Here is a 27,939-nt window from a genome sequence, read left to right as displayed (position 1 = left end):
TTTTAGAAAATGAAGCCTTTTTAGATGATTGGTCTAACAAAATCTTAACTTGTATTTCTGCTCTGCATTCTTGAACGCTTCTCCAACTTTACCGGTAGGATGATTGTATAGTTCAGTTGTGTATAATGTAATTATCCACTTCTCCTGTATTAAAAAGTTTTACATCTACCCTAAGGAAGAGTTCTGGTGAACTTGAAAGTCTGAGCGCTGTTTTATGTCATTGTAACTGGTCTTGTTTGTTAATTATTTATTATAGTCCACCTTTCTCGCTGAAACGCAAGGCAGATTATATAGTACAAGTCACATCTAATCGGCAATGGTAATAAGATTAAAGTGCCAGGGCAGTATTTTTTTCTGAAATTACATTTCTCATGTTTCTCAAAATGTGAAGCCTGTCGCCCACCTGAGTCTTGTTTCGTGCTTTTTCCTTCTAGATCCGTCATGAAGTTAGCTTTAAAAATATGACACATAAGCTGTGTAGTGACCACTGCTTCAATCGATATCGAATGGCAAATGGTTTAATAATGAATTGTTGTGAACATTGTGGGGAATATCTACCTAGTAAAGGTGCAGCAAACAACATCCTTATGGTTGATGGAGAGCCGAAACGGTTCTGCTGCCAAAACTGTGTTGGTGAATATAAACAGGTAACCCTTCTTTTTTCAATGTAGTCAGTAGTAAACTTTTAATAGTCTTCAGTCAATTTACAGTGAAACTTCATGCTAAGAATTGCTATCCACAGGAGTATATACACTCTGTTAATCTATATCAGTGGTACTCACTCCATGGCTCAGAGAGCCAAATTTACAGTTACCACAAAACAGCACAGCCACATTTCCTTCCCTCCCCAGCATGAAGCCTACATCTCAGGGAGCCTTACTTGTTCCTCCAGCAGTGGCTTTTTTTAGTGTGGGACCCAACTGCTGACCACAAGTCCTATCAGCCAAGGGCCTTGCCCACTTTCCTGAAACATGGGGCAATGCCAGATATATGGTGGTGCTAAGAAGAACTGCAGGTGGCATGACAAAGAGCTGCACATGCCACTGAGTGAATATCACTGATCTACGTGCCTTTTGCTTAAGAAATGGGTGCAGTAAAACAGAATATTCAGTAACTTCATGTTTGATGTGGTACTTCTGCATTCTGCCATATTTCCCATTCATTTGAGCATGTATCTGGTCTGATACACTGCTTTTGACAGTAAAGATAGATTTTATTCATTCGTTTTAACATACAAAGGTTTTGGCATTCGTTGCCTTTCCATTTTTGTTGGAAATACTAATTCACCCAGAAGTTTTTGCCTCCTACTGAGAGGAGTGAGTGATGAGTTTTTCTTCGTGAGTCCCTGCAATGTATTGGTTGAAACATGTGCATACTCCTTCCTTTCACAGAAGCCTTAGATCCATCCTAATGAATTAGTTAAGCTAGGTGTTTTGGGGTGATCCTCCCACTTTTTTGTTGTTTTTTTAACATTAGTGTTTTGAACAGACAAACCCTTGTGCCGAATGAAAAAAATACTCATTTTACCCATTATCTGTATTGTTTTGTTCTATGTTTAAATTTTAAGATGTTATTTGTAATATTGTAAACAGCACTTCTAGAACCATAACATGGGCCTTGTTTTTATTATACAGCGAAACAAAAAGGGCAAAATAGGTTATTCAAGATACTAAAAATGCTAGGCATACACTGAAGCCATGGAGAGACTTGGAGAAGCCTTGAATAAGATTTCATGAAGGAACACACAAAAGATACAAGAATAACTTGGGAGTTTCCCACACAACCAAAAATGCATTGCTGAAATTCCAAGTGAACATGGAATTGAGGTTGAATGACGACTCTGTGTATCATCAGTTTATTGTGACATGGACATTTCCCACCCCCCCATCTGTATAGTTACTTCATATGATTTTTGGCATTCCATATGTTTAAGATGAGGTGGTGTAATATGTGGGTCATTCTGCAGTCTCATTGGAATACTTTTTATTCTTTGGACCTAGGTTTTAAAATTTCTTTGTAGGAGAGGGGAGCACTTGTTGGAGCAGCTGCTTAACATGATGTAGGAAGCTGTAGAAAAAAAATTGCTCTTGTGCAAGAAGGGGTTGTCATAGAGCATTCCTGTTCTCTTTTCCCTCCACCCCACTTTGACAACTCCTTTGGGGGAGGGGAAATGTTTTGTGTTCTGCAATGTGAAGATGTTTTAGCCTCCTTCAATAAAATATAATGTCCTTCCTCTTGGTGTACATGCACAGGGGTGCATGTCCAGGCTATTTGTGTTCTGAGGTAGGAACAGCTTGCATGTAGCAGGATTGCTAGATTTCATTGTGGGAGGTTCATACAAGCATCCCATTCCAAATTATTAGTATTTTGCAGAATACCTGGCCTGATATCCAGCCAGTGAGATAAGGATAGACTGTTTCGTTCCTATATCTGAATAGCTTCGTAGGTGCAGGAGGGGCATTGGACCTGCTGCTGGAGTTATGACTATTTTCATGGAGAAAAGAATGGCAAAAAGAAGTAAGGGGTTTTTTTTTTTGTTTTTTTAATATAGAAACATTGCTGACTAATTGTTTTTTATTTGAAAAGATGAATAACTTAGTGCCTTTATTAAGCATAACCTAAATATTCTTCAAGATGCTTATGAAAGATAAAGCCATAATAATAACTGAGCTTCTGTCTCACATTTATGCATTAGCATTAGTTTGACTTAAATTTTTGATAGAAAAACATAAAACTGATTATAGATTGTGTTAAGCTATACTTTTTAAGACTTTTTCACATTTGAAAGTTAAGATATACCATTGATAAAACAGATACAGTCTTTAAAACATGAAGATTCTTGCATTTAATATTATAAGAAAGCAAACATTTGGATATTATTTGTTCTAAAACTTTTCCTTGGGCCTCAGTGTGTGCTGGAGTTCTGTCTAAATGCAACAGGCTATTAAAATGCTGTCTTCATTTTTTTTTCTAGTATAAGATTTGTATTAAAAAGTAGTATAAATATTTTGGCATTTATGTAATAGGGGAAAATAGAACTGATACACACGATTTGTACCCACGTAATCTTTGTTTAAATAAATACATTTTTCACAAATAACTTTTTTGAAGTAGTTGCTTGAGTTCCAGCTCATTTTGGTCTTTTACCATTTCACATAGAGCTTCATTCTAAGTGCAAAATTTATCTTAGCCATTCTTAAAACATCATTGATCTTTTAGTAGGCTTGCAAGTGCCATGTTTTCTTACATTGCAACCACTGTAAGTGAAATAATTCTAAAACCCTTTCCCTCCCTTTGATGCAGCTGCACTTGAACATACAAGGTGAAGAGAAAGTATTAACTAGGTAACCAGTAGGTTTGTACACACAGGATGCAGAAAGTCTACTAATGCCCTGATGGTTGTCTGGCAAAACTTCTTTCTCTTCACCTCACACTTTCAGTGCCACCACATTAAAGTCCAGAAGATAACCTTTAGTTAATTCTCACTGTATTGCCCTAAAAAGTTATTCAGCCACTTCCCTTTTTAATTGCTTTGGTCTTATGGACAATCTCAGAGTACACAGTTCCACAAACATAGGTATATGACGTATAAGTCAGACCATATGCCCATCTATCTCTGGACTATCTATTGTGGTTGGACCACTGGTTTAACTTGGTGATGCCAGGTTTGAGCCTCAGACTAAGAATTCATTTAGAAGGGAAGTTACTTGTGTCAAGTTGGGGAACTGGTGGTTGTCTTTGGTGCTGAGAAGAAGCAAAGCTTAGTTGGGAGGTTCTGGCTTCATTATGTAAAATACAGATATGGGGGGGATCAGCAAAATTAGATTGATTAAAATTAATGTAAAAGACAGAATTCAGTCTTTCAAAAAGGTTTGAAATAATACAACACAAGTGTGAGAAACTTTGTCTACAATGATATTATGGTCCCCCTGTTTTTGAGAAGACAGAAGAGGGGGTGAACCATAACTGAACCCTTTAGGGGTGCTTGGTTCCATGAGAGATGAGGATCTTGCATCTCTAGGACTTGAACTAAGAATATGACAGGGGTAAGTCCCTTCCTTTCCATCCTCCCCCTGTGAATGCAGAAGCTGCACTTATTCTTCCCTTACAGAAACTGACAGTGCTAGAAGAAAAATCTGAATGTTGTCCTCCCAAATGTGGTTGTAAAAAAGTGGCACTGAGGAGTTTTCTGTTTTCATTTGCTGATGATGGCTCAGCTGAGTTACTCCTGGTTTAAGGCCCGCCTTCCAGGCTGGAGATAGTCTTAAAACACGAACCAATGCCTGTGAAGAATGGAAACTGTTCCCTTAGTACTCTAGTAGTCCTAAAAGGAGTAAAACCAAGCAGAAACAAAAGCTGAGGAACGATATAGCATTTTAAACCTAAGCATATATTTCTGTTCTGTTCGGCAATTAGAGTTTGAGGGGCAAACACTTCAAAAAATATCCGTTACTTGCATATGCTAGAGAAATGGTTTGTATGGCTGATTGGAGTTAGATGTACAATGAGTGTGTGATGACTGTATTTTCATAATTAATTTAAGAATTACATTAAGAATCATTCTGAAGGGTTGAGTGTCTGTAGTGTTGAGTGTCAGTAGTGGTTTAGAAGCTGTCTAATATGTATCCTGATCAGTCAACACATGTCAGAAAAGGAATGGAGCAAGTGATGGATTTTGCTCTGATAGCAGTAACAGTTCATTCATGTATTGAAAAGTTTACAGACCTCCTTCCCTACACGCTGCTGACACATCACAACAGATACGATGGTCCAAACACAAACTAATACCTACATCTAGATGAAACATGGCAGGGCAATTTAGAAGATGTCTCATTGTATCTTGTAAATAACTGTAAATCTAACTTGCAGTATATTTTTGGTTGCATCATCAGCCATCCTTTTACTGGTTCAGTATGATTCTCGACTCTTTAGCAGATAATTCTTTAGTGTATTTCCTCTTATTGTCTGCTGCTTTCTCCACTGCTATCTTGTCTGTTAACACTCTGTATCCTGCCTTTCCAAGGGCATTGTATAGGCTCAAGTGTTTTCCTCAGCTCTGTGCATAGGGTTTCTCACTTCTCTCGTGTTGAGCTAAGGAACTTAAAACACTTGAGAGATTTTAGGAAGGAAAGTTTTAGCTGAGTATGCACGATGAGCTGCATGAATGGGCTTTCAGGTGCAAATAGGTTAACCTTTAAGGCCTTTAACAGCCAGAGACCCAGGTACCTTCAGGACTGCCTCTCCTGATATACCCCCAAGAGAACCATATTCCTCCATTGACCAACATTTGCTAGTCTTCCCCAGCCCCAGAGACATCTGGTTGTTTTCGGCCAGGGTCTTCTCTGTCTTTGCCTCAACCTGGTGGAATTCTCCACCAACTTCCATCTGGGCTCTGCAGGAACTACTCTCATTCTGCAGGGACTGCAAGCCTCTAAGCTGTGGAATCTTGTGAGCAAAAAGTCTACTTTGTGAGCTACCAGCATTAAAGTTGTGAGTTACTGCATGAATTAGCTTTTTCCTGAGCTAAGACAAAAATATGTGAGTCGGAGGCTAAAAAACTGTGAGCTAGCTCACACCAACTCAGCTTACAGGGAACACTGCCTGCAAGGCTGAGATATTCAGCCAGGTATTTGGCTGAGGACATTTGGCACTTCCACCTCCCCCCGCAAGATAGCTGCACCACCTGGACTTGACACTATCTACTTTTAGGGAACGGTAATATTTTTATTGTTTACCTAATTGGTTTTTATCTTGTTTTGAACTGTGACTTGTTGTGAACCACCCTGCGCCTGGCTATTGGGAAGGGCGGTCAAAATTTAATTAAATAAATGAATAAGTTCTAAACACCTAGTGCATGCTGAACCTTGTTACCTGGATAATTAATTTCAGGTGGGTTAGTCTGTCGTAATGGAACAAAATTCCAGTAGCACTTTAAAGACCAACAGTTTTCTAGGGCATAAGCTTACTTTTGTCAGATAACTGATGAAGTTAGCTTAGACTCACCTTTGGAAAACTTTATTGGTCTTTAAGATGTTACTAGAGTCAAACGTTTTCCTTCATGCCTCTAGCATCCTGTGTTGTTTACTCAGCAGCAACCACTTTCATTTCCTATAATCCTGCTGTTATTGTCAGCTTTTCCTACTTTTAAATGCTGTATTCTATGAGTCACACATAACGAACAAAACGTTGCATCTGACTAATGCTCCGCCTGTTTTGTTAGTGCCTTTTTAGTTTACTGTAGTTACAAGTTCAAGGAAGTGTTTGTGTCTATATTATAGCTTGCTTAAGGCTTAACTAACTAGAGTACAACTGCTATTTCTAAATATGAACAACCTGAGAGGCCAATTTGGAAAAAAAAATGAAGGAAGAATGGGTTATGGTATGTTGTACTCCCTGTGTCATTTCATCACCGCTCTATCACCTGTTCTCAAGCTGCCAGCTACTCAGGAAGTAATAATGGACACTTGAGTCTTAGATTTTCTCACTTTCTGCATATGTTGGCTTCCTTTTTGGAAGACCAGAATTAAGTACTAATTGGTAATTGCCCTTTGGAACATCGTGATCCATTTGTGAACTGCACCATGCAGGTTTCATGGCAGAGGAGCAGACTTGTAGCCCACAGGTAGAAAATTCATCTGGATCATCTAAAGAACACTTTGGGAAATTAAGCCCTTCTGTTCTCTTTATTTTACTGCATTGTCCAGTTTATGCTGGAATTTTTTAATACTTAGCCTTTCACAGCCCCTTCACTTTCCCTTCCCAAACACTTATTCTTCTTGATGGGCAACTAAATTAAGTGCCTGGAGACAATGTACCCTGAAGCCTTTTCAGATTCTTTAAAAAAAAAAGATGAATGTTTCAGCAAATTTACAAATGGAATGAGGAATTAATACAGTGAAAATGTTTTCAGTGTTTTACATTTGATCAGCAGAATCAAGTTAGATCCCTTCAAATCAAGCTTGTTTTCCTCGAGGTCCTCCAAAGCCATTTCACATGACAAACCTCAACCTTAAGGAAGCAGGAATCTGTAATTCACAGGACTAGCTAGGTAATTTGGAAATCCCAACAAACTTTACTCCCTTATTTTTCTTGGCTTATTCAAAGTGGGCTTTATGTGGTTCTGTTTTGTGTTGGCCCCCTAAATCTTCACCACTTTTACCTTAGTCGTATTTTGGAAGGGTAGCTTTTTTGCTGCTGCTTCATTATGCTGCCTATGCTAGGTGAAATAAATGATATCTATACTGAACTATGTATCTGGTATGAATCAAATATAGTAACAGATACTTGGTCAGCAAAATTTATTATGTTGTTAGTGCCATTACATTATCCTAAAAGCTAAATATTGCCTTCATAGAACTCTTTCCTGTGGGAACTTCAGTATGCAAATTAAACACTAGGCTTGTCCATCAATGGTAGGTGACATCTCTTTCCTGGTGCCCAAGCAAGCTCTTGTATCTTTTTCCCAAGCTCATAAGAAAAAGAAATATAACTTCATGTCAAGCAGACTCTACTTGATACGCATATCGATTTTTAATCCAATATTGCAAAGGAAGAGTGGTAAATTCTTTTTAGTGTCCTAAGTAGATATTGATGACTGAATGACAGGGTAGTTTGCATAGTTCATCTGTTGCTCTAGCAGGAGGGGAGCATTAACTTCTAGACTGAGGACAGCAGTATGCTTAACTTCACAAGAAAAACAGAAGCATATTGGGAAAGCGTGAGGTTTTATGTATGCACATGTGTATGCTTTCAGAGGAGAACATATTTTCCATATTTATAGTAATTCTCAATTTGTGACTAATAAAGTGAGTTTGAATTTTTTTTTTTTTTTAAAGATACCTGATTTGGTGTCAGCTTTAATGGGCAGCCATCTTCAATGCTATATCTTTTTGTAGACATGCTGTCTTTTTTTACATGAAAGTTGTTACTGCTGCTTTTAAGTGAAAGATTCCTTCGTACTGAACCTCTCAAATCAACAGACATTCTTCAATATAGTTTCTTTATGGCAGTTCTTGTTTTCAAAGCAAACACTTATTTAAAATATTTATAATCATCTTTTCATCCAAGGTGGGCCCAAGGCAGTTTATGGAGGTGTGCAGAAGGCAGCCATAATAAAATACTTCCAAGTGACAGCAATAAATAGGCCAAAACCTCTCAAGTCCTCGGAAACGGCAATTTAAAATTTAGTAGAAAGCCATCAGGATTGGGAATAAAATTGGTTTGTGGGTTTTCCTAAAATGTAGGTAAGGAAGGAAGTCTTCACTGGCAGTCTACTCCAGAATACTGGGGGAGCCACTGAGAATGCCCTACAGTGTCCCCCATAAGCCCATACTTTCGGTGGGAGGGAACAACGAGGAGAAGCTGATATGAAGAATGAAGCTGGCACATGGTAGGGGGGAGAGTAAATCAGATACATCAGGATGAATACTAAGAAGTTCTATTAAAATAAATGAAATTGCAATTTGAGTAGTATTTCCTTTAAATTCCTTCACAGAAGACCAAGCTAAGCCCACATAAGCTCTGGTGTATTAGTGCCCAGTGTATTGGGAAATGTCATGTCATCCATACCAGCCCAGAAGGCCCAAATGTCCTCAGAAACATTTTGCAGTTATATGTTGACAACACATGTTGTCCAGTCCAGGTCATTTTTACTGCTGAAAGTTTGGGGGTAAAAGAGCATGGATGGCCTGTGTACATTGGACTGCACAACTAGTGATACCACTTAAGCATTATGCCAAATGCATGATGGGAAGGGTGCTGGTGGATTCTATACTTTGAGTTGCTCTTAGTGTTTGGTGACTTTATTACTGAATGATCTAAATTTGGGGGGGAAGTCAGAAAATTCCTGCATATCTGTAATGATAATTATTTACATAAGTCCATAACTAATGTAACTTTTTGCTTTTTGTTGTTTTTTATTTACTTTTAGAAATATGGCAAATTAACAGCTTGTACTGGTTGCAAAACTCAGTGCAGGTTTTTTGATATGACACAGTGCATAGGACCTAATGGATATATGGAGCCATACTGCTCAACCTCATGCATGAACACACACAAATCAAAATTTGCAAAATCACAAAGTAAGTGAAAAGGGCGATGATTTTCATCAATGATGACAAAGATCATTTTCCAAAGTAGAGGAATCATGTTTCACGTATTGCTTATATTTGATTTCCTTCTGAAAAAAGAGGCATATGGAGACTTAAAATATCTTAACTGTACTTATCACAGTTATAGATACTTGATAAATAGTTTTGTGAGTTCTACATTTTTAATGTTACAGACGATGTTCTGATCAGCTATAAATTCTTTTTAATTGATGTTAGCTGTAGCATTGGCTCATACCCTGAATGTTTTTCTTGTATTGTAAAGCTCATGTTTTAAAGTAGAAAAGAAATATTGTTGCAGAAACATGTAGAGGAGAAAACTCATTATTACCTACAAATAGTCTTTGTTGACACAGTTCAGTATGCAATATAAGCACTTTTGGTATGTTTTTTTAACCCTTTTCCAATGAAGATAACCTTAGGATAGAGAGGGGCTCTAGAGATCATAACAGTAGTAAATTGGGAAGATATCTTATGAACTTGCTTGAAATTACCAAGTAGATTTTGATAGCTGCAAAAATACTGTATGTAGTTTTATGAGGCACTCTTAGGAAGATGCATCTTCCTAATTTACTGTTTAGGAATACTAATTTAGTATTTAGATCTACTTCTGGTTTGGAGATCTAGATACTAAATATAGATTTTGCATTGATAAAAATTCTGAGAAATGCCAGCTTGTAATTCATAACTGCATTTATTTTCTCTGTAAACCACATTTTTCTTGTAGGTATGGGAATTGTTTGCCACTTTTGTAAACGAAATTCTTTACCTCAGTATCAAGCCACAATGCCTGATGGGATACTGTACAACTTTTGCAGCTCCAGTTGTGTAGCTAAATTTCAGGTTAGCTGTTGCGTTAAATCTCCTCTTCCTCTTGGATTATGTATATACTTGTGTGCATGATTATTAGGTTATCTTGATACGTTCATATTTTGGGTTTGTATAATTATTTTTACACGATAGGTGATAGGCTACTGTTAAAAGCTACTCTTCATAAATGACAAAATGATGCAATTCTCTAAACCAGCATATGGAGAAATGAATTTGACTCAAGTCTTGGTTTTGCCCAAACATTGGTAAATGTAAGTTTCAGGGCACAGGGTCTCTCATGTTGAATCCTCTCTTCTGGTTCTACTTGGATATATACCCTCCCTCACCCCTGAATGCCGAGATTGTCAGTGAGTACTATGCCCCCTGCTTTCTCACTATTCACAGAAGTGAAAATTTGAACTGGAAGATCCCATTTGACCTTTTATATCAAACTCATTTTCAAACAATCCCAAGATGTCATGGTTCAGGCATTCAGTTCCATGTAATGTGAGCTAAGAAGCAATCTTCCTGTTCTGCCATTTATAAAACCAGTGTGAGAAATGCTCAGTGGGCTTCTTAATCACTTATTCTTTGTAAGGAAGTTTTTCCTTTTTGGCTTCTTTCAGGTGTAAGAAAAGACACAAGTCAAGCCTAGCAGCAAAACAGTGGCAAATATTTTGTTTCTTTAAGAAATTGCCATCATTCATAACAATCGGTTAGTTTGTAATGTCAATTTTGTAGACTGCCTGGTGTTCTTTTCCATAATACCAAAATCTAAAGCATCTGCAATAGAGCTATATGCAAGCTCTATTTTTGACAAGGCTAGCATGTAGTGATCTTAATATTAATTGATAGAGTTGTGAATAGTATGGCCTCTGGCCTGACTTACAATAAACAAGTGCCATTTCAGTTTAAGGACTGATGAGATAAATGAGTTACGTGTAGACTGTATCTTCGAGTTGCTCACCACCTGAATTTTAAAGCATGTTTGCTTTAGTGAGGGTACTTCCTACTGCATCTTTCAGAGGTTTACCTTTTCATGGTCTTCTGTATCCTGTTTGGCAGTGCTGCTGCTCAGTTCTGATGTGAGCAGATGACGCTTGATGTTGAATGTTCTTTTAATTTGTGTTGCTGTCTTGGGCCTTTTGTCCACAGAATTTTATGTGGTGGCTTAAGGATAGCATTCCAATTTTTTTTTAAAAAATGGGCACAAAATAGGCACCATTAAGTGTTTTTATAAGTCATTGATTTATCTTGTTTAAGTCCTTGCTTTTTTTAGATTTGTGTGTGTGTGCTTGTGTGCCTTCCAGTGACCCCTACTGGGGGATGGATGTTTTTCAGAGAGATGGCTTGATACACTAGCCTCGGTGTCCCAGCCCTGGTATTCCTTTGGAGGTCTCCCCTCCACATACTTACCAGGGTTGGCCTGGCTTCACTTCTGAGATCTGAGGCTTGGGTGGGCTACACAGGTCAGGGCGCAGGAGTCCTCTCTTAGCATGTAGTTGTCTGTGGTTCCTTCCTTCCTTCCTTCCTTCCTTCCTTCCTTCCTTCCTTCCTTCCTTCCTTCCTTCCTTCCTTCCTTCCTTCCTTCCTTCCTTCCTTCCTTCCTTCCTTCCTTCCTCTTTTTTGCAAATAAAGTTACTGTTACTTTGTCAAATAATGTGAAGAGTGTTTCATAGACTTCGAAGAAACCCATTTGACTTTTGTCTCCATTTCAGTACTGGTTTATTAATAGTCACTCTTAAGCTACTCATGGAGTGTGTCTGTGGCTCAGTAGTAGAGTACTTGGTATACCAGTTCAGTACCTGGCATCTCCAATTTAAAGGCGTTAGGGTAGCAGGTGCTGAGAGAGACCTTGGAGAACTGCTTCTGTCAAAATAATCAGTACTGAGTTAGATGAATCATTGGCCAGTCTCAGTACAAGATGGCTTCATTTGTTGCCCATATTTCTGTAGTTCACATAGAAACACAATATGAAACTAATAAAAAGCACTGCTGCATTCAAATTATATGGGACAACTGTTTCCCTTTTACCAACCAAACACCTACCTTTGTTTTAAAAGTAAGTTAATTCTGTCACGGGAATGATGCTTATCCCTAGTTGCTTTAAAACATTTTTTTTCTTTTTTCAGTTTTATTAGATGTGGTTTTATACTTGAAAATAGATCCCCTGCTTTTCTGGAGTACCTTGAATCTATCTTCCTCCTGATGTGATGTTTTCTTAGCTAGTTCATTGGGATTCGAAAGATTTAAGTTCATCTGAAGTGATCAGAATGCACTTTAGCAGAGGCCACCTGACTGTCATCTAAATTCTGATACCTTTTCCTGTTAAACAAAAATGTGCAAAATGGTCCAAGCAGTTTGTGTTCCGTCTTTAACCTTCTTCACATATTGTCAGCTAAACCTGCCTTTTCACACTACTACAGCACCTTTTTGTTTTTGCATGCCTTTGTTCTAGCTTTCAGTCTACCAGAAGTCAAAGTAGATCACTTTCTTCTGTTGTTCTTAATACTCTGTGTGGGCTGCTGTGCTCAGCCTTCTCTTCTTTCCCCCTGAATTTCAATTGTCAGAGTAGTGAGACATTCATTTCAAACCTGTTCATCTTTGGATTATTCTTATATGATCTGTGGGGATGATAATGCTGATTTTTACCCTATGGAAAGGAGAGCAAGATGCTGATCTAGTGTGCCCTGATTTTTTTTTCCAGACAGGTCAAAAAATTGCAAAAAGTATCCATTTCTTAAATTGTGGATTTAGTTTGTTCCTCTCAGGCGGATCAGTAATGCATCGTAAAAACACAAGGTCTTTTCAGAGGCCCAGAACTTTCCTGGGGTCTTTTGGAGAAGGGTGGTGGGTTTAATCAGAAAAATGGCTGTTGCAGTCTCAATGTTGAGTAGTTCTGAGTCAAATCCTCACCTATGATGGAGGCTTCTATGGGCAGGTCTACAGTGAGGCAAGTTGGTGACTGCTGGTGGATTTGGAAGGATGCCTACACCTTGCCTTGCCAGGAGCTAGACCACCGAACCTTCTTTCTTTCCATGTTCTCCAAATGTCCATGTTCTTCAAGTTCTTTCCATGTTCTCCAAATAAAATGCACACTGAACATGAACTGATATGTAGTTGGGAATAGAGGCTGAGTTAAAGAAAGTTAATGGTGTTGCAGGTTTCCAGAGATGAATGGGTGGATATTTATTAGGTATTTCATTGTTACTATATCATATTACTCATTCTCATTCCCCTCTCATTTAAATATCCATGTGAGTTGCTCTAGCCATAGTCCCCAGCCTTGTTGTGTTTGTGGTACAACTTTAGGAAATTGTAGTCAATGCTACCATGGGACCATGCCCAGTCACAAAATGGCTGCTCTCCCATGCAATGCTTTCAGTGTTACAAGGTTCCAAGCTGGATGTCCTGGGGTAGCCATGGCCTGCTCTACAGTGAAGTGCTCTACAGTCAGGTGGCTTTGGGGAGAGTACCAGTTTGTATCTCTACTACTGTTCCACTCCAGCCACCCCACGTGGAAGCCAGAGCACACTTCAGACTTCCTCCTATCAAGTTCCTCAGGCATCTTCAAACACCGTGCAGCAAGCCACTCAGTGTTTAAAGACTGCTGCATAATGAGAAGTGAAGGGAGCATTAGGAGCTCTAGTTCCTGGATAGGTGTGCATGGTGTGATGGGGAAGAAAGTAAAAGGTTGTGGCCTAGGGCAGCAGACATAGGTGGGGATGCCTATTGTTGAATCATCACTGGTAGCAGCTGTTTGCAAATGAGCACTCCCTGCAGCCTCATGCAATGCCTGCTAGGCTGTTTCTGATGCATTGCCTACCCCAAAGAGGTGGAGGAAATCTGAAACCTTTGTGGAACAGCTGGTGATTGGTTTGTTTCCAAAGTGGGGGGATGCAATTGGTCCCAGTGCAGCTATAGGGAGGGGCTTCCAAGTCCAGAGGCTTAAGAAAGATTGTGAAGCCAAGCTGAGGTTGCGTGGGTGTGATACACCTGCCTGGAATCACCTCACATTTCAGCTAATCAGTTGTTAAGGAGCCATCTGAAACACCCCTCAACACCCTTTGGATTTTATGCCCAAGAATTGAGAAACAGACATTCAGTAGGAAACACATTGGTGGCTGCCACTGTTCCCCTGGGTAATATCTTGGGGACTATAGAGTTATAGAGTTTGGGTTAACCACTTCTGCAAAGTGTATCGTACATCTATTGATTACTAATATGAAGCATTGGTATAGATCTATGTATTTGGACTTACTTGTATGTTAAGTCCAAATCATGGAGCTGGTGATGAGTGCATTTCCAAAGAAGTGCTATACAGTGCAAAGAGGAGAATGAAGTGGCATAGTTATAGAGGTTTCGATAACGAGGGGTCTTGGATTTCTTGTCCTGGTTTCATGTTTTTCCCATGGACTTTCTCTTCCTCCAAATCCGTAGTCCTCTTTGGCTTGCTTAAATATTTCCAACTATTCCTCCTTTTTTCCTCTTCTACCTTACAGCTCCCTTCCAGAACATGCACATGATGTCACCTTCTTCTTTTCCAAACACGCATCAAAACTCATTTCTTCTGTGCAGCCTGTATGTTCTAGAGTGATCTGTGTATTCAAAATATTTTTAGACTCTTGGTGTACAATCTTCAGCAAATAGCTAGTTTCTCTTTTCCAACTAAAACAGAGTTAACATTTTAAAATGGTTCTTCACATTCACCATTTCTTGTCTTTCTCTGGTGCTTATATTTGTTCATACTGGAAGTCCCTATGGAGCAGGAACCTGCCTGCTTATGTAACTTTCTAAGATATCATAAGTATATTAGCACACACAAGCATTGTAAACTTAGTAAATGATCCTGTGTTGAGTGCTTGACTGCCAAGCAGAAATTAATGCTTAAACCTTTTTCACAGTTCATATTTACACTCATTAAAATAGTAATAAGACATGATATTGGATGTTCTAGAGTGATCAATGTATTTCAAAAATATCTTTTAGGCTCTTAGTGTACAGTCTTCAACAAATGGCCAGTTTGCAGCTCCAAGCGATATTCAGCTGAAATGTAATTATTGCAAAAACACTTTCTGCTCAAAACCTGAAGTACTGGAATGGGAAGTAAGTATATGAAAAGCTGGTGGCATGCTAAGTTTCCGCATGACTGAAGTTTTTCAGTTTTCATGGGACTGGGTGTGTGTGTGTCCTTTTGATTAATTATATTAAGTCTTATTTATTTCGTTTATGGCTTCTTTTCTCAGTGAGATTCAGACTGAATTACAAAAGTCATATCTTACTGTGTATCAGGGAAGTCACTTAAGAATTTAGAGGCCTCTATTGTATATGGGTTGCCCAGTTTTTTGATTGGCATAGGACCAGTCACTTTCCTATTGGTGGTGGAAAGTGCCATTAAGTCACAGTTGACTTAAGGTGACCCCCGTAGGGTTTTCAAGGCAAGCCTACGTTCAGAGATTGTTTGCCATTGCCTGTCTCTTCACAGGAACCATGGACTTCCTTGGTGGTCTCCCATCCAAGTACTAATCCGGGCTGGTCCTACTTGGTTTCTGAGATCTGATGAGACTGGGCAAGCCTGAGTCATCCAGGTCAAGGGCACTTTATGTCCCTGCACTGTACATAAGACACCTGCTTAAATCACAGTTTGTTTCGAATTGAAGAGGTTGGCTCTAAAAACAGAAGTAATGGAATGTATTTTCCGTGCCCAACACCAGCATTGCTGTATTTTCTTCCACCATTCTAACTTTTAAGATCCACAAACTACCCATCTTCCCTGGGCAAGAACACATTTTCTCTGGATTAAAAACCAATACACTCTTGCTCTTAAAAAAACTAGATTTATGACCCTTACTCTTTCTTGAATCTACATGAGCATGTATGAATTCTATTTTATTTCTCCTGTTCTGAATGAGCAATAACCAAGTTTCAGCAGCTGTTCTGTCCTTCATGACCATAAGTGTTTTATCTCGCTGCCTCCCCTCCTGCAATTTATATTGATTATAAATATATTTAAACATCTCTTCTCGCCCTGGTTACTGAGTATGAGAATAACATAGAGTAGTGTTGTGTGTGTGTGTGTGTGTGTTTTTTAAGCCCCGTCCCTCCACATTTATCTTTTTTCAAGCTGTTGTTTCTGTTTTGTTTTTGAGAAGGCACAGAACACATTAAGGGACTTTGGGCTCAATGGAAAACTTTGTCCAGCTAGAAGCAAATGTGATGGAATGGGCAAAGAGAGCTCCTTTTGTTTCCTGTAACTTTTGTTTCCTGTAACTAGGTGGCTGCAGCAGTGTTAGATCAGGGCTAGTCAGAAAAGTTTTTGCTTTCCCTGCTGTGGAGCTTTAGTTTTTTGCTGACCTGGCAACCTCATCAAATGTTGGTGGTCAAAAAGCTAGCATTTTTAGTAAGTTCTGTAGAAAAAAGATAGTAGGCCTTACCTATTCTGCACCAAATATATTGTTGGCTGAATTGTCACCTCGAAGAACTAATAGCCAAACGGAATCTCTTCAAAGGAGTGAAAGAAAGAAAAGAGCTTTCCCAGAAATAAGATAGATGTATCTAAACAAAGATGTACTTATAAACTAAGATCTATTTTTAAACATTTTGCTGTTTCCTTGGATGAAATGTTTAACCAGCTTGAAGCCTGGTTAGGTGTTCATTCCTCTTTCCTGGTTGGTTGGTTTTATTAGAACAAAGTATACCAGTTCTGCAGTAGAATTTGTTCTGATGACTATAAGAAGCTGCATTGCATAGTAACCTACTGTGAATACTGTCAAGAGGAGAAGACTCTACATGAAACAGTGAAATTTTCTGGGATCAAGAGACCATTCTGCAGTGAAGGTATGTTATGAACATATGAACATATGAAGCTGCCTTATACTGAATCAGACCCTTGGTCCATCAAAGTCAGTATTGTCTTCTCAGACTGGCAGTGGCTCTCCAGGCTCTCAAGCTGAGGTTTTTCACACCTATTTGCTTGGACCCTTTTTTGGAGATGCCGGGGATTGAACCTGGGACCTTCTGCTTCCCAAGCAGATGCTCTACCACTGAGCCACCGTCCCTCCCTGTGCCTGTGCTGTACATAATTGCCTGTGTTGTTTTGGTACATAATATTAAATCCCTTCAGTGTTATAAAAGGTAGCGTGTTACCTGTTTTTGGAACCATTGGTTCCTTTTTGTGCAATCTTTGTTACTTTGCTTGATACTAATCAGTTAAGGACAGCCACTGAGACTTGGATCTCTGAGAAAGGGCCTGAAACTAAGAACTTTCCAGCAGGTGAATAGAAGATTGTCATCTAATTCTTGACATTTTTGCCTCCTCAGCCCACAACACATACTCTGGGTTCCTAGATCCAGTTGGGCAGCCATATTGCTCTGGGGCAATAGATAAAAGTAGGAGTCCAGTAGCACCTTTAAGACCAACAAAGTTTTATTCATGCACACTTCTTCAGACTAGGAATGAGGTACAGTGAGCAGAGCTACATATAGCTGGTGGGCAGAGGTTTAGAATGTAAAGTGGTACAAAGTTTAAATCCAATGGCAGAATACCAAAATTAACAAATTGCGAAAACCTTTGATCTGGGTAGCATTAGCTTGGGAAACAAAACAGTAACATGTCAGAATGTGAGAATATCTGTTAATTATTCTAATGCTAGTAAGCCTGGGCCCAAATGAGGCTCACTGTACCTCATTCCTAGTCTGAAGAAATGTGCATGCACACAAAAGCTTACATTTTGAATAAAACTTTGTTGGTCTTAAAGGTGCTACTGGACTCCTACACTGGGTTCCTGATAGGGGGGAACAGTCTCAGCTGTTCTATGCCCTTGTTCAACATCTACCCTGTGATACCTGTTAATTTTCAGAGACCTGAACAAGGCCAGGAAATGTACTGTTACTGGCCAGGAAAATCTTGGCTCTCAGATCTAGTGTCCATAAGCATTTTCCCCACCGTGATTCATACTACCCAACATACAATATAAGCATTCAGTGAACTGTCTTTCACCCCAGCCTAGAGGGCCTCTGCCCCTTAGATGATGAGAGGAAGGCTCTGAGGACTTCAGCTATCCCCAGGATATTGTAGACATTCTCACTTCTAGAAAAGCCTCCACAAATAGGTCCTGTGAGACAATGTGGAAAACGCTGATGAGGTGTTGCCATTGTAGATACATAGATTGTTCCTCAGCAGGGGTAAAAGAGGTACTGGATTTGTAGGGCTGTCACCTGGGCACCGGCTTCCTCTTTCATGAGCTGATCCCTTGTGTTTCTACTGACGCAGCTTTTGGTACTTTCTGGATACTGTGTCTGACAACTCTTTTGCCTGGTATGATAACAAGTCATAATGAGTTCATAATGAAAAAATAATTCTGAAAAAATCCATTGCCAGTTTGGTGTAGTGGTTAAGTGCGTGGACTCTTATCTGGGAGAACCAGGTTTGATTCCCCACTCTTCCACTTGTAGTTGCTGGAATGGGCAGCTGCTGTGAGAGCCCTCTCAGCCCCACCCACTCACAGTGTATCTGTTGTGGGGGGAGAAGATGTAGGAGATTGTAAGCCACTCTGAGTCTCTGATTCAGAGAGAAGGGCGGGGTATAAATCTGCAATTCGTCTTCTTTTTTTACTGAATATACCCATATGTAAGCAGTAGCAAGGTGGTTGTTTCTGATTGCAGGAGTTATATTAAAGCAGTAAGCCAGGATGATCAGCCCAGGAAATGTGACTAAATTTCCTCTTAAAAAACAAAAAAACAAAATTCAACATAATTCTTCGGGAGTGTCTTGCAGAAATTATGTAACAGGCCAACTGAAAGCTCTTATCCAGCAACATTTTTTTCAACTGTAAATTCAGTACTGCATAGGTTTTAAAGATTGTCTTTGTATTCTACTTCATCTCAGGTTGCAAGCTGCTGTATAAACAAGATTTTGCAAGACGGTTAGGACTGAGATGTGTTACTTGCAACTATTGTACTCAGCTGTGTAAAAAGGGAGCAAGTAAGGAACTTGATGGAGTAATGAGAGATTTTTGTAGTGAAGAGTGTTGCAGAAAATTTCAAGACTGGTACTATAAGGTAACACAATATTAAAGGTAGCATTTCAAACACAAAGAAAAGAAACACATCAATAAATATTGTCCCAAAATACACCAAATCCAGCCACTGCTATTTAAACAGAGGTGTTTCATAATGTAATACACAGCTAGAAGTCTGGGAGGATAAGCTTTTGGGGAGTTCTGCATGGGGAAGGGAGCCTGTGGCTTTTGTCTGATGTTCAGAATTTGTGTAGGGGTGTGTGTGTTTTTGTTGCTGCAAACATTAGTGCAATCTGTCATCTTTATGAGGATGCCAGTATTCTTTCCAGAGGCCATTGCTAAAATGAGATTTGACCTCTGAACTTCAGAGCTCATTTATTTATTACACTGAACACACTCTTAAGGATTATGGGTGCAAACTTGGCACAACTGGTATATATTTAGTCACATTATCATTATGGGTAATCCACTGAGGGCTTTTTTTATTTTTGACGAAAGGTCTTTTTGCATTTCAAAATTAATTTGTGCCTCAAGATTTCTAAGAAATATTAAAAAGCAAACTTCTGTTTGTTGGGTAGCACATTTGAATTTACTATCATACTGCAAGTTAAAAGAACTTGAATTCCTTCTGCTGGTATTGATGTTTTGTTTTTGGCTGCTGATATATAAAAAATGAACACCTGCTTTAAATGCTGTTAACATGTTTGTAATTTATCCTTTTCCTAAGAACTTTAGTTAACAATACTGAAATTGTTCTTTTTAAGGCAGCAAGATGTGACTGTTGTAAAACACAAGGAACACTTAAAGAGAAAGTTCAGTGGAGAGGGGAGATGAAACATTTCTGTGACCAGCACTGCCTTCTACGTTTCTACTGTCAACAAAATGAACCTAACATGGCAACACAGAAAGGACCAGAAAACTTACACTATGGTATGGTACTTCCCTTAACTATAATAGCACTGTACACCATTTATCTTTAACTCTGAGAAGTACACCAAACAATGTAAGCTTTGAGGTTTGCAAAAGAGGTCTTCAGAGACAAAACACTGGGCCTGACCTAGATAGCCCTGGCAATATAATCTTGTCAGATCTTAGAAGCTAAGCAGGGTCAACTCTGGCAAATACTTGGGTGGGAGACCTCCCTGAAATACCAGGAGGCAGGGGCAGGCTTTATTTAGCCACCTCCTTGAATATCCTTCAGGCCCTCAGTAGGGTCAATCACCAGAGGTCACCATGATTTCCAAGTGCATACACATGCACATAAAAATACAGAAGAACTGGAGCAGCTTTTTATTGTAAAGAGCTGACAGGATAGTGGCTCACAGCCAATAAGTGGAAGTAGACCCATCACCCTAATGCTCACCATGTGGTATCAGTAATCTGAATGGTGAATGAACCTGGCTGTCAAAAATTGCTTGTCTTTGTTTTAAAAACCGGAGGGGCATACTGTGTTACTCATTCTTGAATATTGCTAATCCTTGCTATCATTAGTTTCAATATAGATTGAAAGAGCTTGGGAGTCCTGTTGTAAAAGGGGGGTTGCTTTGCTCACATCCTAATAGTACTGCAGCATAATTATGTTGTATTGTGTAAACAGGTCTAGGCAATTGTCTTTTTTTTGTCCTATGTGTGAAGATGCTGGTGTTCTAATGGGGGGTGGGGGTAGGGAGGTTGTACTTGACCAAGACATTCATGAAGCAAGCTGAGGTTCTTTGGCACTGCCAACACTTTAGACATTCACCTGAAGACCTGGCTGGCAGCTGTGTCTGTCCAGGAGGTGACAAGAGATATAAACCCTGTCTGTTGCCTTCTTCTGCTGTGCTGGCCCTTGCCATGCTGATGGTGCCTCAGCAGCTCATCTTATTTCTTGGGTGGGAAACTGGGCCTGCATGCAGAGCAGAACTTGCCACTCATTAGCATTGTGGGCCGGGGGACTGTTCTGAAATACTGATCTTCCTTCTTCTTGCATTTGTAGATCAGGGTTGCCAGACTCCCCGAACAAAAGTCACAGTAAGTGAAACCTAACTTACTCAACACGTATGTCTAGTTCCTTAATTGTACGTAAATGAGTAAACAAAAAACATGCAGCAACAAAAAAGGCTAATGCGATCTTGGCATAACATCCAAATCATAAGAACATAAGAGAAGCCATGCTGGATCAGGCCAATGGCCCATCTAGTCCAACACTCTGTGTCACACAGTGGCCAAAAAAACCCAGCTGCCATCGGGAGGTCCATCAGTGGGGCCATAAGAACATAAGAGAAGCCATGTTAGATCAGGCCAATGGCCCATCCAGTCCAGCACTCTGTGTCACACAATGGCAAAAAAAAATTTATATATACACACACATTGTCATAGTCCCACTGTACACTGCATTGGTTAGGCCACACCTGGAGTATTGTATGCAGTTTTGGAGTCTTCACTTCAAGAAGGATGTGGACAGAATGGAGTGGGTGCAGTGGAGAGTGACAGGGGCCTGGAGACCAAATCCTATGAGGAAAGGCTGAGGGACTTGGGAATGTTCAGTCTGGAGAAGAGGAAGTTGAGGGGGGACGTGATTTGATCTCTTTAAGTATGTGAAGGACTGTCACTTAGAGGAAGGCACAGAGCTGTTCCTGTTCACATTACAGAATAGAACTTGCACTAATGGGTTTAAATTAAGGGTGGAAAGGCTAGATATTAGGAAAAACTTTTTTACAGTAAGAGTTGTTCAACTGTGGAATCAGCTACCTAGGGAGGTGGTGAGTTCCCCCTCACTGGCAGTCTTTAAGCAGCTGCTGAACAAATACTCAATTAGATTAATTCGGTCTTTAACATCTTTGCCTCAGGGTATGCCAAATGCTAGAGAATTGGACATAGGCTGTGTGGCATTCACAGATTATTTTGCTGATAAAGTCTTCTTGTTCCGCTGCAACCTTCCAGCCACAATTGAAACAGTAATGGAACTGGAAGCCCGACATGTCTTCAGGTCCAGTTCTGGACCCTTTCAGCCTGCTCTCCTAGGATGTTGATAAGATCATAAGAATGTAAGAGAAGCCATGTTGGATCAGGTCCAACACTCTGTGTCACATAGTGGCAAAAAAAAAGGTGCCATCAGTGGGACCAGGATTCTGGATGCTGTGAAATCCACCACTTGCCCCCTTGATCCTTGCCTGTCATGGCTGGTTATAGCCTTCAGTGATGATGTACAGATTCCCCTAAGGGAGATTATCAACTTGTCCCTATCAAAGGGGACATTCCAAAGGACCTTGAAGAAGGCAGTGGTCTGTCCTCTGCTGAAGATGATATTTAACATCTATATGTGCCCCCTTGTCCAAATTATCCGGAGATATGGACTGGGGTATCACCAATATGTGGATGACACCCAGCTCTATCTGCTGACGGATGGCTGCCCAGATTTGGCCTCGGAGGAACTGGGTAGGGCATTGCAAGCTATGGCTGGATAGTTGCAATAGAGCTCACTGAATCTGTATCCATCAAAGATGGAGATCCTATGCCTAAGCGATGGGGGTTTGGAATCAGAAATCAGGCTCCCATCCTTTGACGAGGCTCCACTGGTGCCTACATCAGGGGTGAAAAACTTGGGGGCTGACCATGCAGGCCCAGGTTACCACCACTTCCAGATCTGCCTTTTTCCATCTGAGGCAGGTCAGATAGTTGGTCTCACTAGGGCCAGGGCCTTTTCAGCCCTGGTCCCCGCCTGATGGAATGAGCTCCCCTTGGAGATCCGGGCCCTGTGGGGCCTACTCCAGTTCCACAGGGCCTGTAAAATAGCTCTTTTGATGGGCCTTCAGTTGAGGCAATGGACATCACTTGTTATTGGCCTCCCCCCTTCCATTTCATCCTGATGCTGTAGGACCTGCTGGATCTGGACCAATAGGCCATGCCTGTGAGGCTGAATCTGTCATTTTTAGCTTTCAGTGTTTAGTTCTGTACTTTTAGATTTTATATAATTTTAATCTGGTTTTAACTATTTGGCTATTTCTACGATGTTACCCACCCTGAGCCTGTTCTATGGGAAGGACGGGCTATAAATTGAATAAAATACTTGTGGGAAATGCTCTAGGCTGATCCTGCATTGAGCAGGGGGTTGGGTTAGGTTACCTGTATGGCCCCTTCCAACTCTCTGATGCTGCTATTCTGTGAACAGTTAAATTCTCTAATAGATGAATGTATGTTAGTATCAGGGTCTACATCTTTAGAAAGTGACAGAATGTGACCCAGTGTAAAATCTGTTTTGCTTACTTACATTTCCCTTAAAGGCTGCTGCTGCTGGAAACAAAATTCTTTTTAGCAGTGGGTGGGCCCTAATCCAGAGCTCTGCAAAGTAGCAGCTTGCATACCTACTGTTCTGCTTGTTATAATGCGAGATCCCTGCTGGATCAAATTAATGATCCATCTAGTATAACATTATGGGCCTTGTTATGTTGGGGAACAGAAACAAAAGTCTTCCTCTCTTGTTGCCTCTCAGCAATTGGTATTCAGAGGTATACTGCCTTTGAATTGTCCTACTCGTTTAGCAGTTGTGGCCAGAAACCACTGATAGTTCTTTCAGACATGGATTTAAACTAGAAATCTAAACTAGCCTTCCATTCCTATTCCTTCTCCCCTGTTCAGAAAGAAGAGTGGAATGAGGACCAGTGTAGTGTAGTGATTAAGAGTGTTGGACTGTTTGAGAGACCCAAGTTTGAATCCCCATTTGTGCCTTGAAAGCTCACTGGGCTAGGCACACTCTTGCAACCTAACTTACCTCACAAGGTTGTTGTGAGGGTAATATGGAGTAGAGGAGAATGATGTGAGCTACTTTGGGTCCCCACTGGGGATAAATGAATGAATAAATAAATTCAGGCATGCATGCACACTCACAGAATACTCTCCCCTCCCCCCAGACATGTATAGTACTTGTCGATCTCTCAGTTGGGGAAGTTGGCAACATCATTCCCACAAGGCTTTTGTGACCCATTACTTTAAAAATGTAATATAATCTACGGACGAACAAGAGAGAGATCAGTTAGCATATTAGACTAACCATGTTTAATGCTGACATCCTCCCATGCCTTAATGTTTGCATCGTTGGTACAGATCAGAAGCTTGTCTATGCTTGAAAACAGCAGTTCTAGTTTTGTACTGTATGTGTATAGTAATATGAATACCTCAACAGTGGCAAACCCATGTTGATTTTTAATGGATGTTAGCCTATACATAGGTTAGCACTTTAAATTCAAGCAACAGCTGGTATCCTGCATAATACCCTTTTTTGTGTATGTTAGATTCTAGGGAAACTTTAGTATCAGAGAAACATTTTTCATCATGGAATGTGTTTTGCACATGGGAACTGCTCTCTGGGAACCGGTAGCAAGATGTTAATTTGCTCCTTCAGATATTTTCTCATATTTTGGAGAAATCGTAATGCAAATTGCACAGAAAACCTGTAGGGCTTGGGGTCATTTTGGGGAGGTCTGCTAATATTGGTTGATTCCCTTATTTACAGGGATCTGCACCACCTCCTTCCCCAACACCAAATAAAGAAATGAAGAACAAAGCGGTTCTTTGCAAGCCTCTGACAATGACGAAAGCCACATACTGTAAACCCCACATGCAAACAAAATCTTGTCAAACAGGTAATTGTTGGATGGAAGGAACTGTGCTTTTATGTTGTTATTGACAAAAACAATAATCTTAGTCGATGCCCATATCTAACAGTATATTACCTTTCATTTTAGATGATGACTGGGAAAAAGAATATGTCCCTGTCCCCGTTCCAGTACCTGTATATGTACCAGTCCCTATGCACATGTATAGTCAAAATGTTCCAGTTGCTACAACTGTTCCTGTTCCAGTAAGAAAGACTTTTAATTTGCTTTATGTATCTAAAACATAGTTTAGTATTAGTGCACACTTTCTCAGTTGTGGCAAAATACAGAATGAGCCTCAGAAATCCTCAAATTTGTATGCCCTCCCTTCTCCTCATGCTTGGCTCTTTGACTGAAGTCTCCCTGGTTTTCTTTTCAATCTGTTGTGATGTTTGACATCAGCATTTTTACAAATTGTGACTGGTTTGTTTATTGCAAACTAGAACTCTGAATTACAATCTAACCATGTTATAGGATTGCAGCTTCTGGGCAAGACACAAACTACAGTTGGTTAAATGGCTTAATTCAGACATTACGAAATCTTCAAACCCCTTGTGCAAAGGGGAGGAGGAGCCAAATGAGCCAGGCTTGTTCTCATGACAGACTGATGTGATTACATCTGAATGCCTCCAGTAGTATGTAAAGACGAGTTGGGATTCTCTTTCCTGTAGCCATTCATTAGGAGTTCTGTTGCTCTAATGGCTTATATTCCAGCCTGCCCTTCTGCCAAGTGAAAGAGCACACTTCTTCCCAACTGGCTGGGGAGTTTCTACTGACACCTTTTTGCCTGCAGCTTTCCATGCCTTACCCTGTCTTGTTTCTAAGAGCTCCTGCTGGGGACACATTTTCAGGGGGGGGGCATAAGGGAGAGCGGGAAAGCTACATTACAATTAGTTCCAGTGTTACAGAAGTTCAAGATAAATTAAAAAGATACCTCTGTAGATTTGCACTAGTGTCAGATGTGAACGAAAAAGCCAGGCATTCTGCCTGGCAGCACTGGGTTGTCCATTATATGCCTTCTGTCCTGTTAGAACTTTGGTTAAGCTCAGTTTTCCTGCCTCTCTCGGAGTGATGAAGCATGGTGTGGAGCTGGCATGGATGCTTCCAGAAGTTGTGTATCAAGTGCCCTAAGCAGACAAAGGAAAGGTATAGGATGTCAGAAGCTATTTATGAAAAATGAACTTCTTACATGCAGGACTTAATTGAATTTAGCATTTTTTAATAGCGACCACTTGTCATTGCTTTTTGCTTGTTTCTTCTTTTCAAAATGTGGTAGTAGATAGGACTGCTTCAGTTTAACTCTAACCTGTTTGGCATTGAGTATTAGTTTATAATTTACAATAGTAATAATTTAATCTTGCCTATACTAGGTACCAGTTCCAGTTTTTCTGCCCACTACACTGGATAGCAATGAGAAGATACTTGAAGCAATAGAAGCACTAAAGAATAAAATCCCTTCCCCCACTGAGGAAACTAAAGATTCACCAGTTGCTTCAGCAGAAGAGATGCCTGGAAAAGATGATGTGGCAGAAGCCATTGAGATCAGAAGTATGCCTTAACAAATTTTTGTTTTAAATATTGCTATTGTTGGTGGTTTGGGGTTCATTTTCCCTCTCTTGCCCAGGTGGCTGCTCCTGATCCATCCATAATTGAGCACTCCAGTACATGAAGAAGTGTAGTGTTTGCATCAGATGATCACAGATACAGTATACAGCTGGGGTCTTCAACTTTTTTGAACCTGTGGGTACCTTTGACATTTTTAGAGGGGGTGGTGACCTGCCCCCCAAAATGGCTGCCATGGGAGGTGGAGCCAAACCTAAAATAGCTACATTGGAAGACAGAAACAATACCTCCTTCCTTGCTTCTCCTGGGAAAAAGGAAATCCTGAAGGGGGAATGAAACCACACCCTGACTAAGTGTGGAGTTTACATGTGTAGGAGTTTTCTGTGCACACTTCCTCTCTCTGTTTCCCTCTAAAAATGCTCTCTAGCAGCACTGTATTGACTGCTGTGGGGTGATTGTCATGGCTGTCATAGTGAATCATCAGCCTCCCCTTTTTTTTGTTTGTGCTTGTGGTAGCATGCTACACAAATAGGCGGGTCTAGTGATGAAATGCCAGAGACATGAGAGAAGTTGGACAACTCAATTGATTAACTGGTTGCACCAAATAGATGAGTGAAGAAGAAAGAGAAGGTAAAATTACCCTGCTCTGGTGGACTATAAAGATGTAGAAATAAGTAAATCTGTCAGGGACATGGTATCATATAGATCTTCTTCGTGGTCTCTGTGCCTCACACTCATGGGGATAGTGCGCCTGCGCCGATCCCCGAATCGGTATCTGAAAAAGCCCGGGATTTTTCCGCGCTCGGCGCCAATGAGCATGCGCAAGCGACCCACTGCGCATGCCCACCAGCGCCCGCGCGGCAATCCCGCCAGTTCCTTTCTGACCGCTGCGCTGAGAGGTTTACCTTTCCGTTTCCCCGGTCGGTGAGAAGTTTTTTGGCTTCGCCTTTTCTTCTCGTTCTAGCCCGTTTACCGTTGTTGTTTAGTAGTTAGTTGTAGTTCATAGTTGTTAGTTAGTTAGTTTAAAAAAAAAAAAAAAAGCGTCTTGTGTTCGCCCGCCGGACGGCCTTTCGGGGCGCTTCGCCCGCGCTTTTCCCCCACTCCTCTTTTTCTCTCTCAGATTGTTCTGGGGAGTTTTTTTGCGGCTACTTTCTATGGAAAGTCGCTGGGGGTTTTTCAAACGCTGTCGTGCGTGTGGGAAGAAGATCGCCCCTCCAGACGGTCATTCCCTGTGTCTACTGTGCCTGGGAGAGGCCCACCGAGTAGACTCGTGCCCGCATTGTCTCCGCTTTTCGAAGCAGACGAGGAAGAACCGGGCGGCTCGATTATCTGCGGCACTGATCGAATCGGCGCTTACACCCCATCGACCGATGGAGGTATCGGCACCGAAGTCGTCCGAAACCCCGGCCCTGGAGCTCGCATCGGTCGATGCGGCTCCGATACGGACTTTGGACTCGCCGGAAGAGCGTGGCTCCACGAAACGTTCCCTTGAGGGCTCGGTGGATACGCCCGCTAAAAAGCGCCAGGAGGACTCGGGGACCCGACCTCCGAAAAAGGCGAAGTCGAAGGAGAAGCGAAAGCGACCCCGCACTCCTTCCCCATCGGGCGGTGCGTCGACATCGACGTCGACAAAACCTCCGAAAAAACCTCGGACGCCTCCGCGCCGTAGCCCAGCTGACCAGCAGCGCCTGTCGGCGTCGGAACAAGAGCCGGAAATCGACTTAACCCAACGGTCTTCGTCTTCGGGCTCCCGTCGTCGCTCCGAAAGCGAATCGGCCTCGGAGGTTGATGCGTCGGCACCGGTGA

At 40.8% G+C, this 27,939-nt stretch overlaps 1 protein-coding gene across 4 annotated transcripts in view; it reads left to right on the top strand.

Annotated features, from left to right (window-relative positions):
- Nucleotides 1-27,939, top strand: part of ZMYM2 (zinc finger MYM-type containing 2) — a 93,879-nt gene that overhangs the window by 46,306 nt on the left and 19,634 nt on the right. For 3 of the 4 annotated variants that reach the window (XR_009555208.1, XM_060234823.1, XM_060234822.1), the window contains 11 exons: nt 435-647; nt 8,930-9,080; nt 9,835-9,950; nt 14,907-15,023; nt 16,604-16,754; nt 18,805-18,977; nt 19,702-19,867; nt 20,913-20,947; nt 24,429-24,558; nt 24,661-24,776; nt 25,941-26,118. Coding sequence is in view for 3 of the 4 variants with exons in the window: in XM_060234823.1 (XP_060090806.1) it covers nt 435-647; nt 8,930-9,080; nt 9,835-9,950; nt 14,907-15,023; nt 16,604-16,754; nt 18,805-18,977; nt 19,702-19,867; nt 20,913-20,947; nt 24,429-24,558; nt 24,661-24,776; nt 25,941-26,118 (1,546 nt within the window). In the remaining variant the exon portion in view is untranslated. The remainder of the gene's footprint in view (nt 1-434; nt 648-8,929; nt 9,081-9,834; nt 9,951-14,906; nt 15,024-16,603; nt 16,755-18,804; nt 18,978-19,701; nt 19,868-20,912; nt 20,948-24,428; nt 24,559-24,660; nt 24,777-25,940; nt 26,119-27,939) is intronic. The other variant, XM_060234824.1, reaches the window with a different exon arrangement.

This window comes from Heteronotia binoei, chromosome 3 (genome assembly GCF_032191835.1).
Source record: "Heteronotia binoei isolate CCM8104 ecotype False Entrance Well chromosome 3, APGP_CSIRO_Hbin_v1, whole genome shotgun sequence".
NCBI classification, from domain to species: Eukaryota; Metazoa; Chordata; class Lepidosauria; order Squamata; family Gekkonidae; genus Heteronotia; species Heteronotia binoei.
Note: the sequence above shows the minus strand (reverse complement) of the source record. Positions and strands in the feature narration are given on the sequence as shown.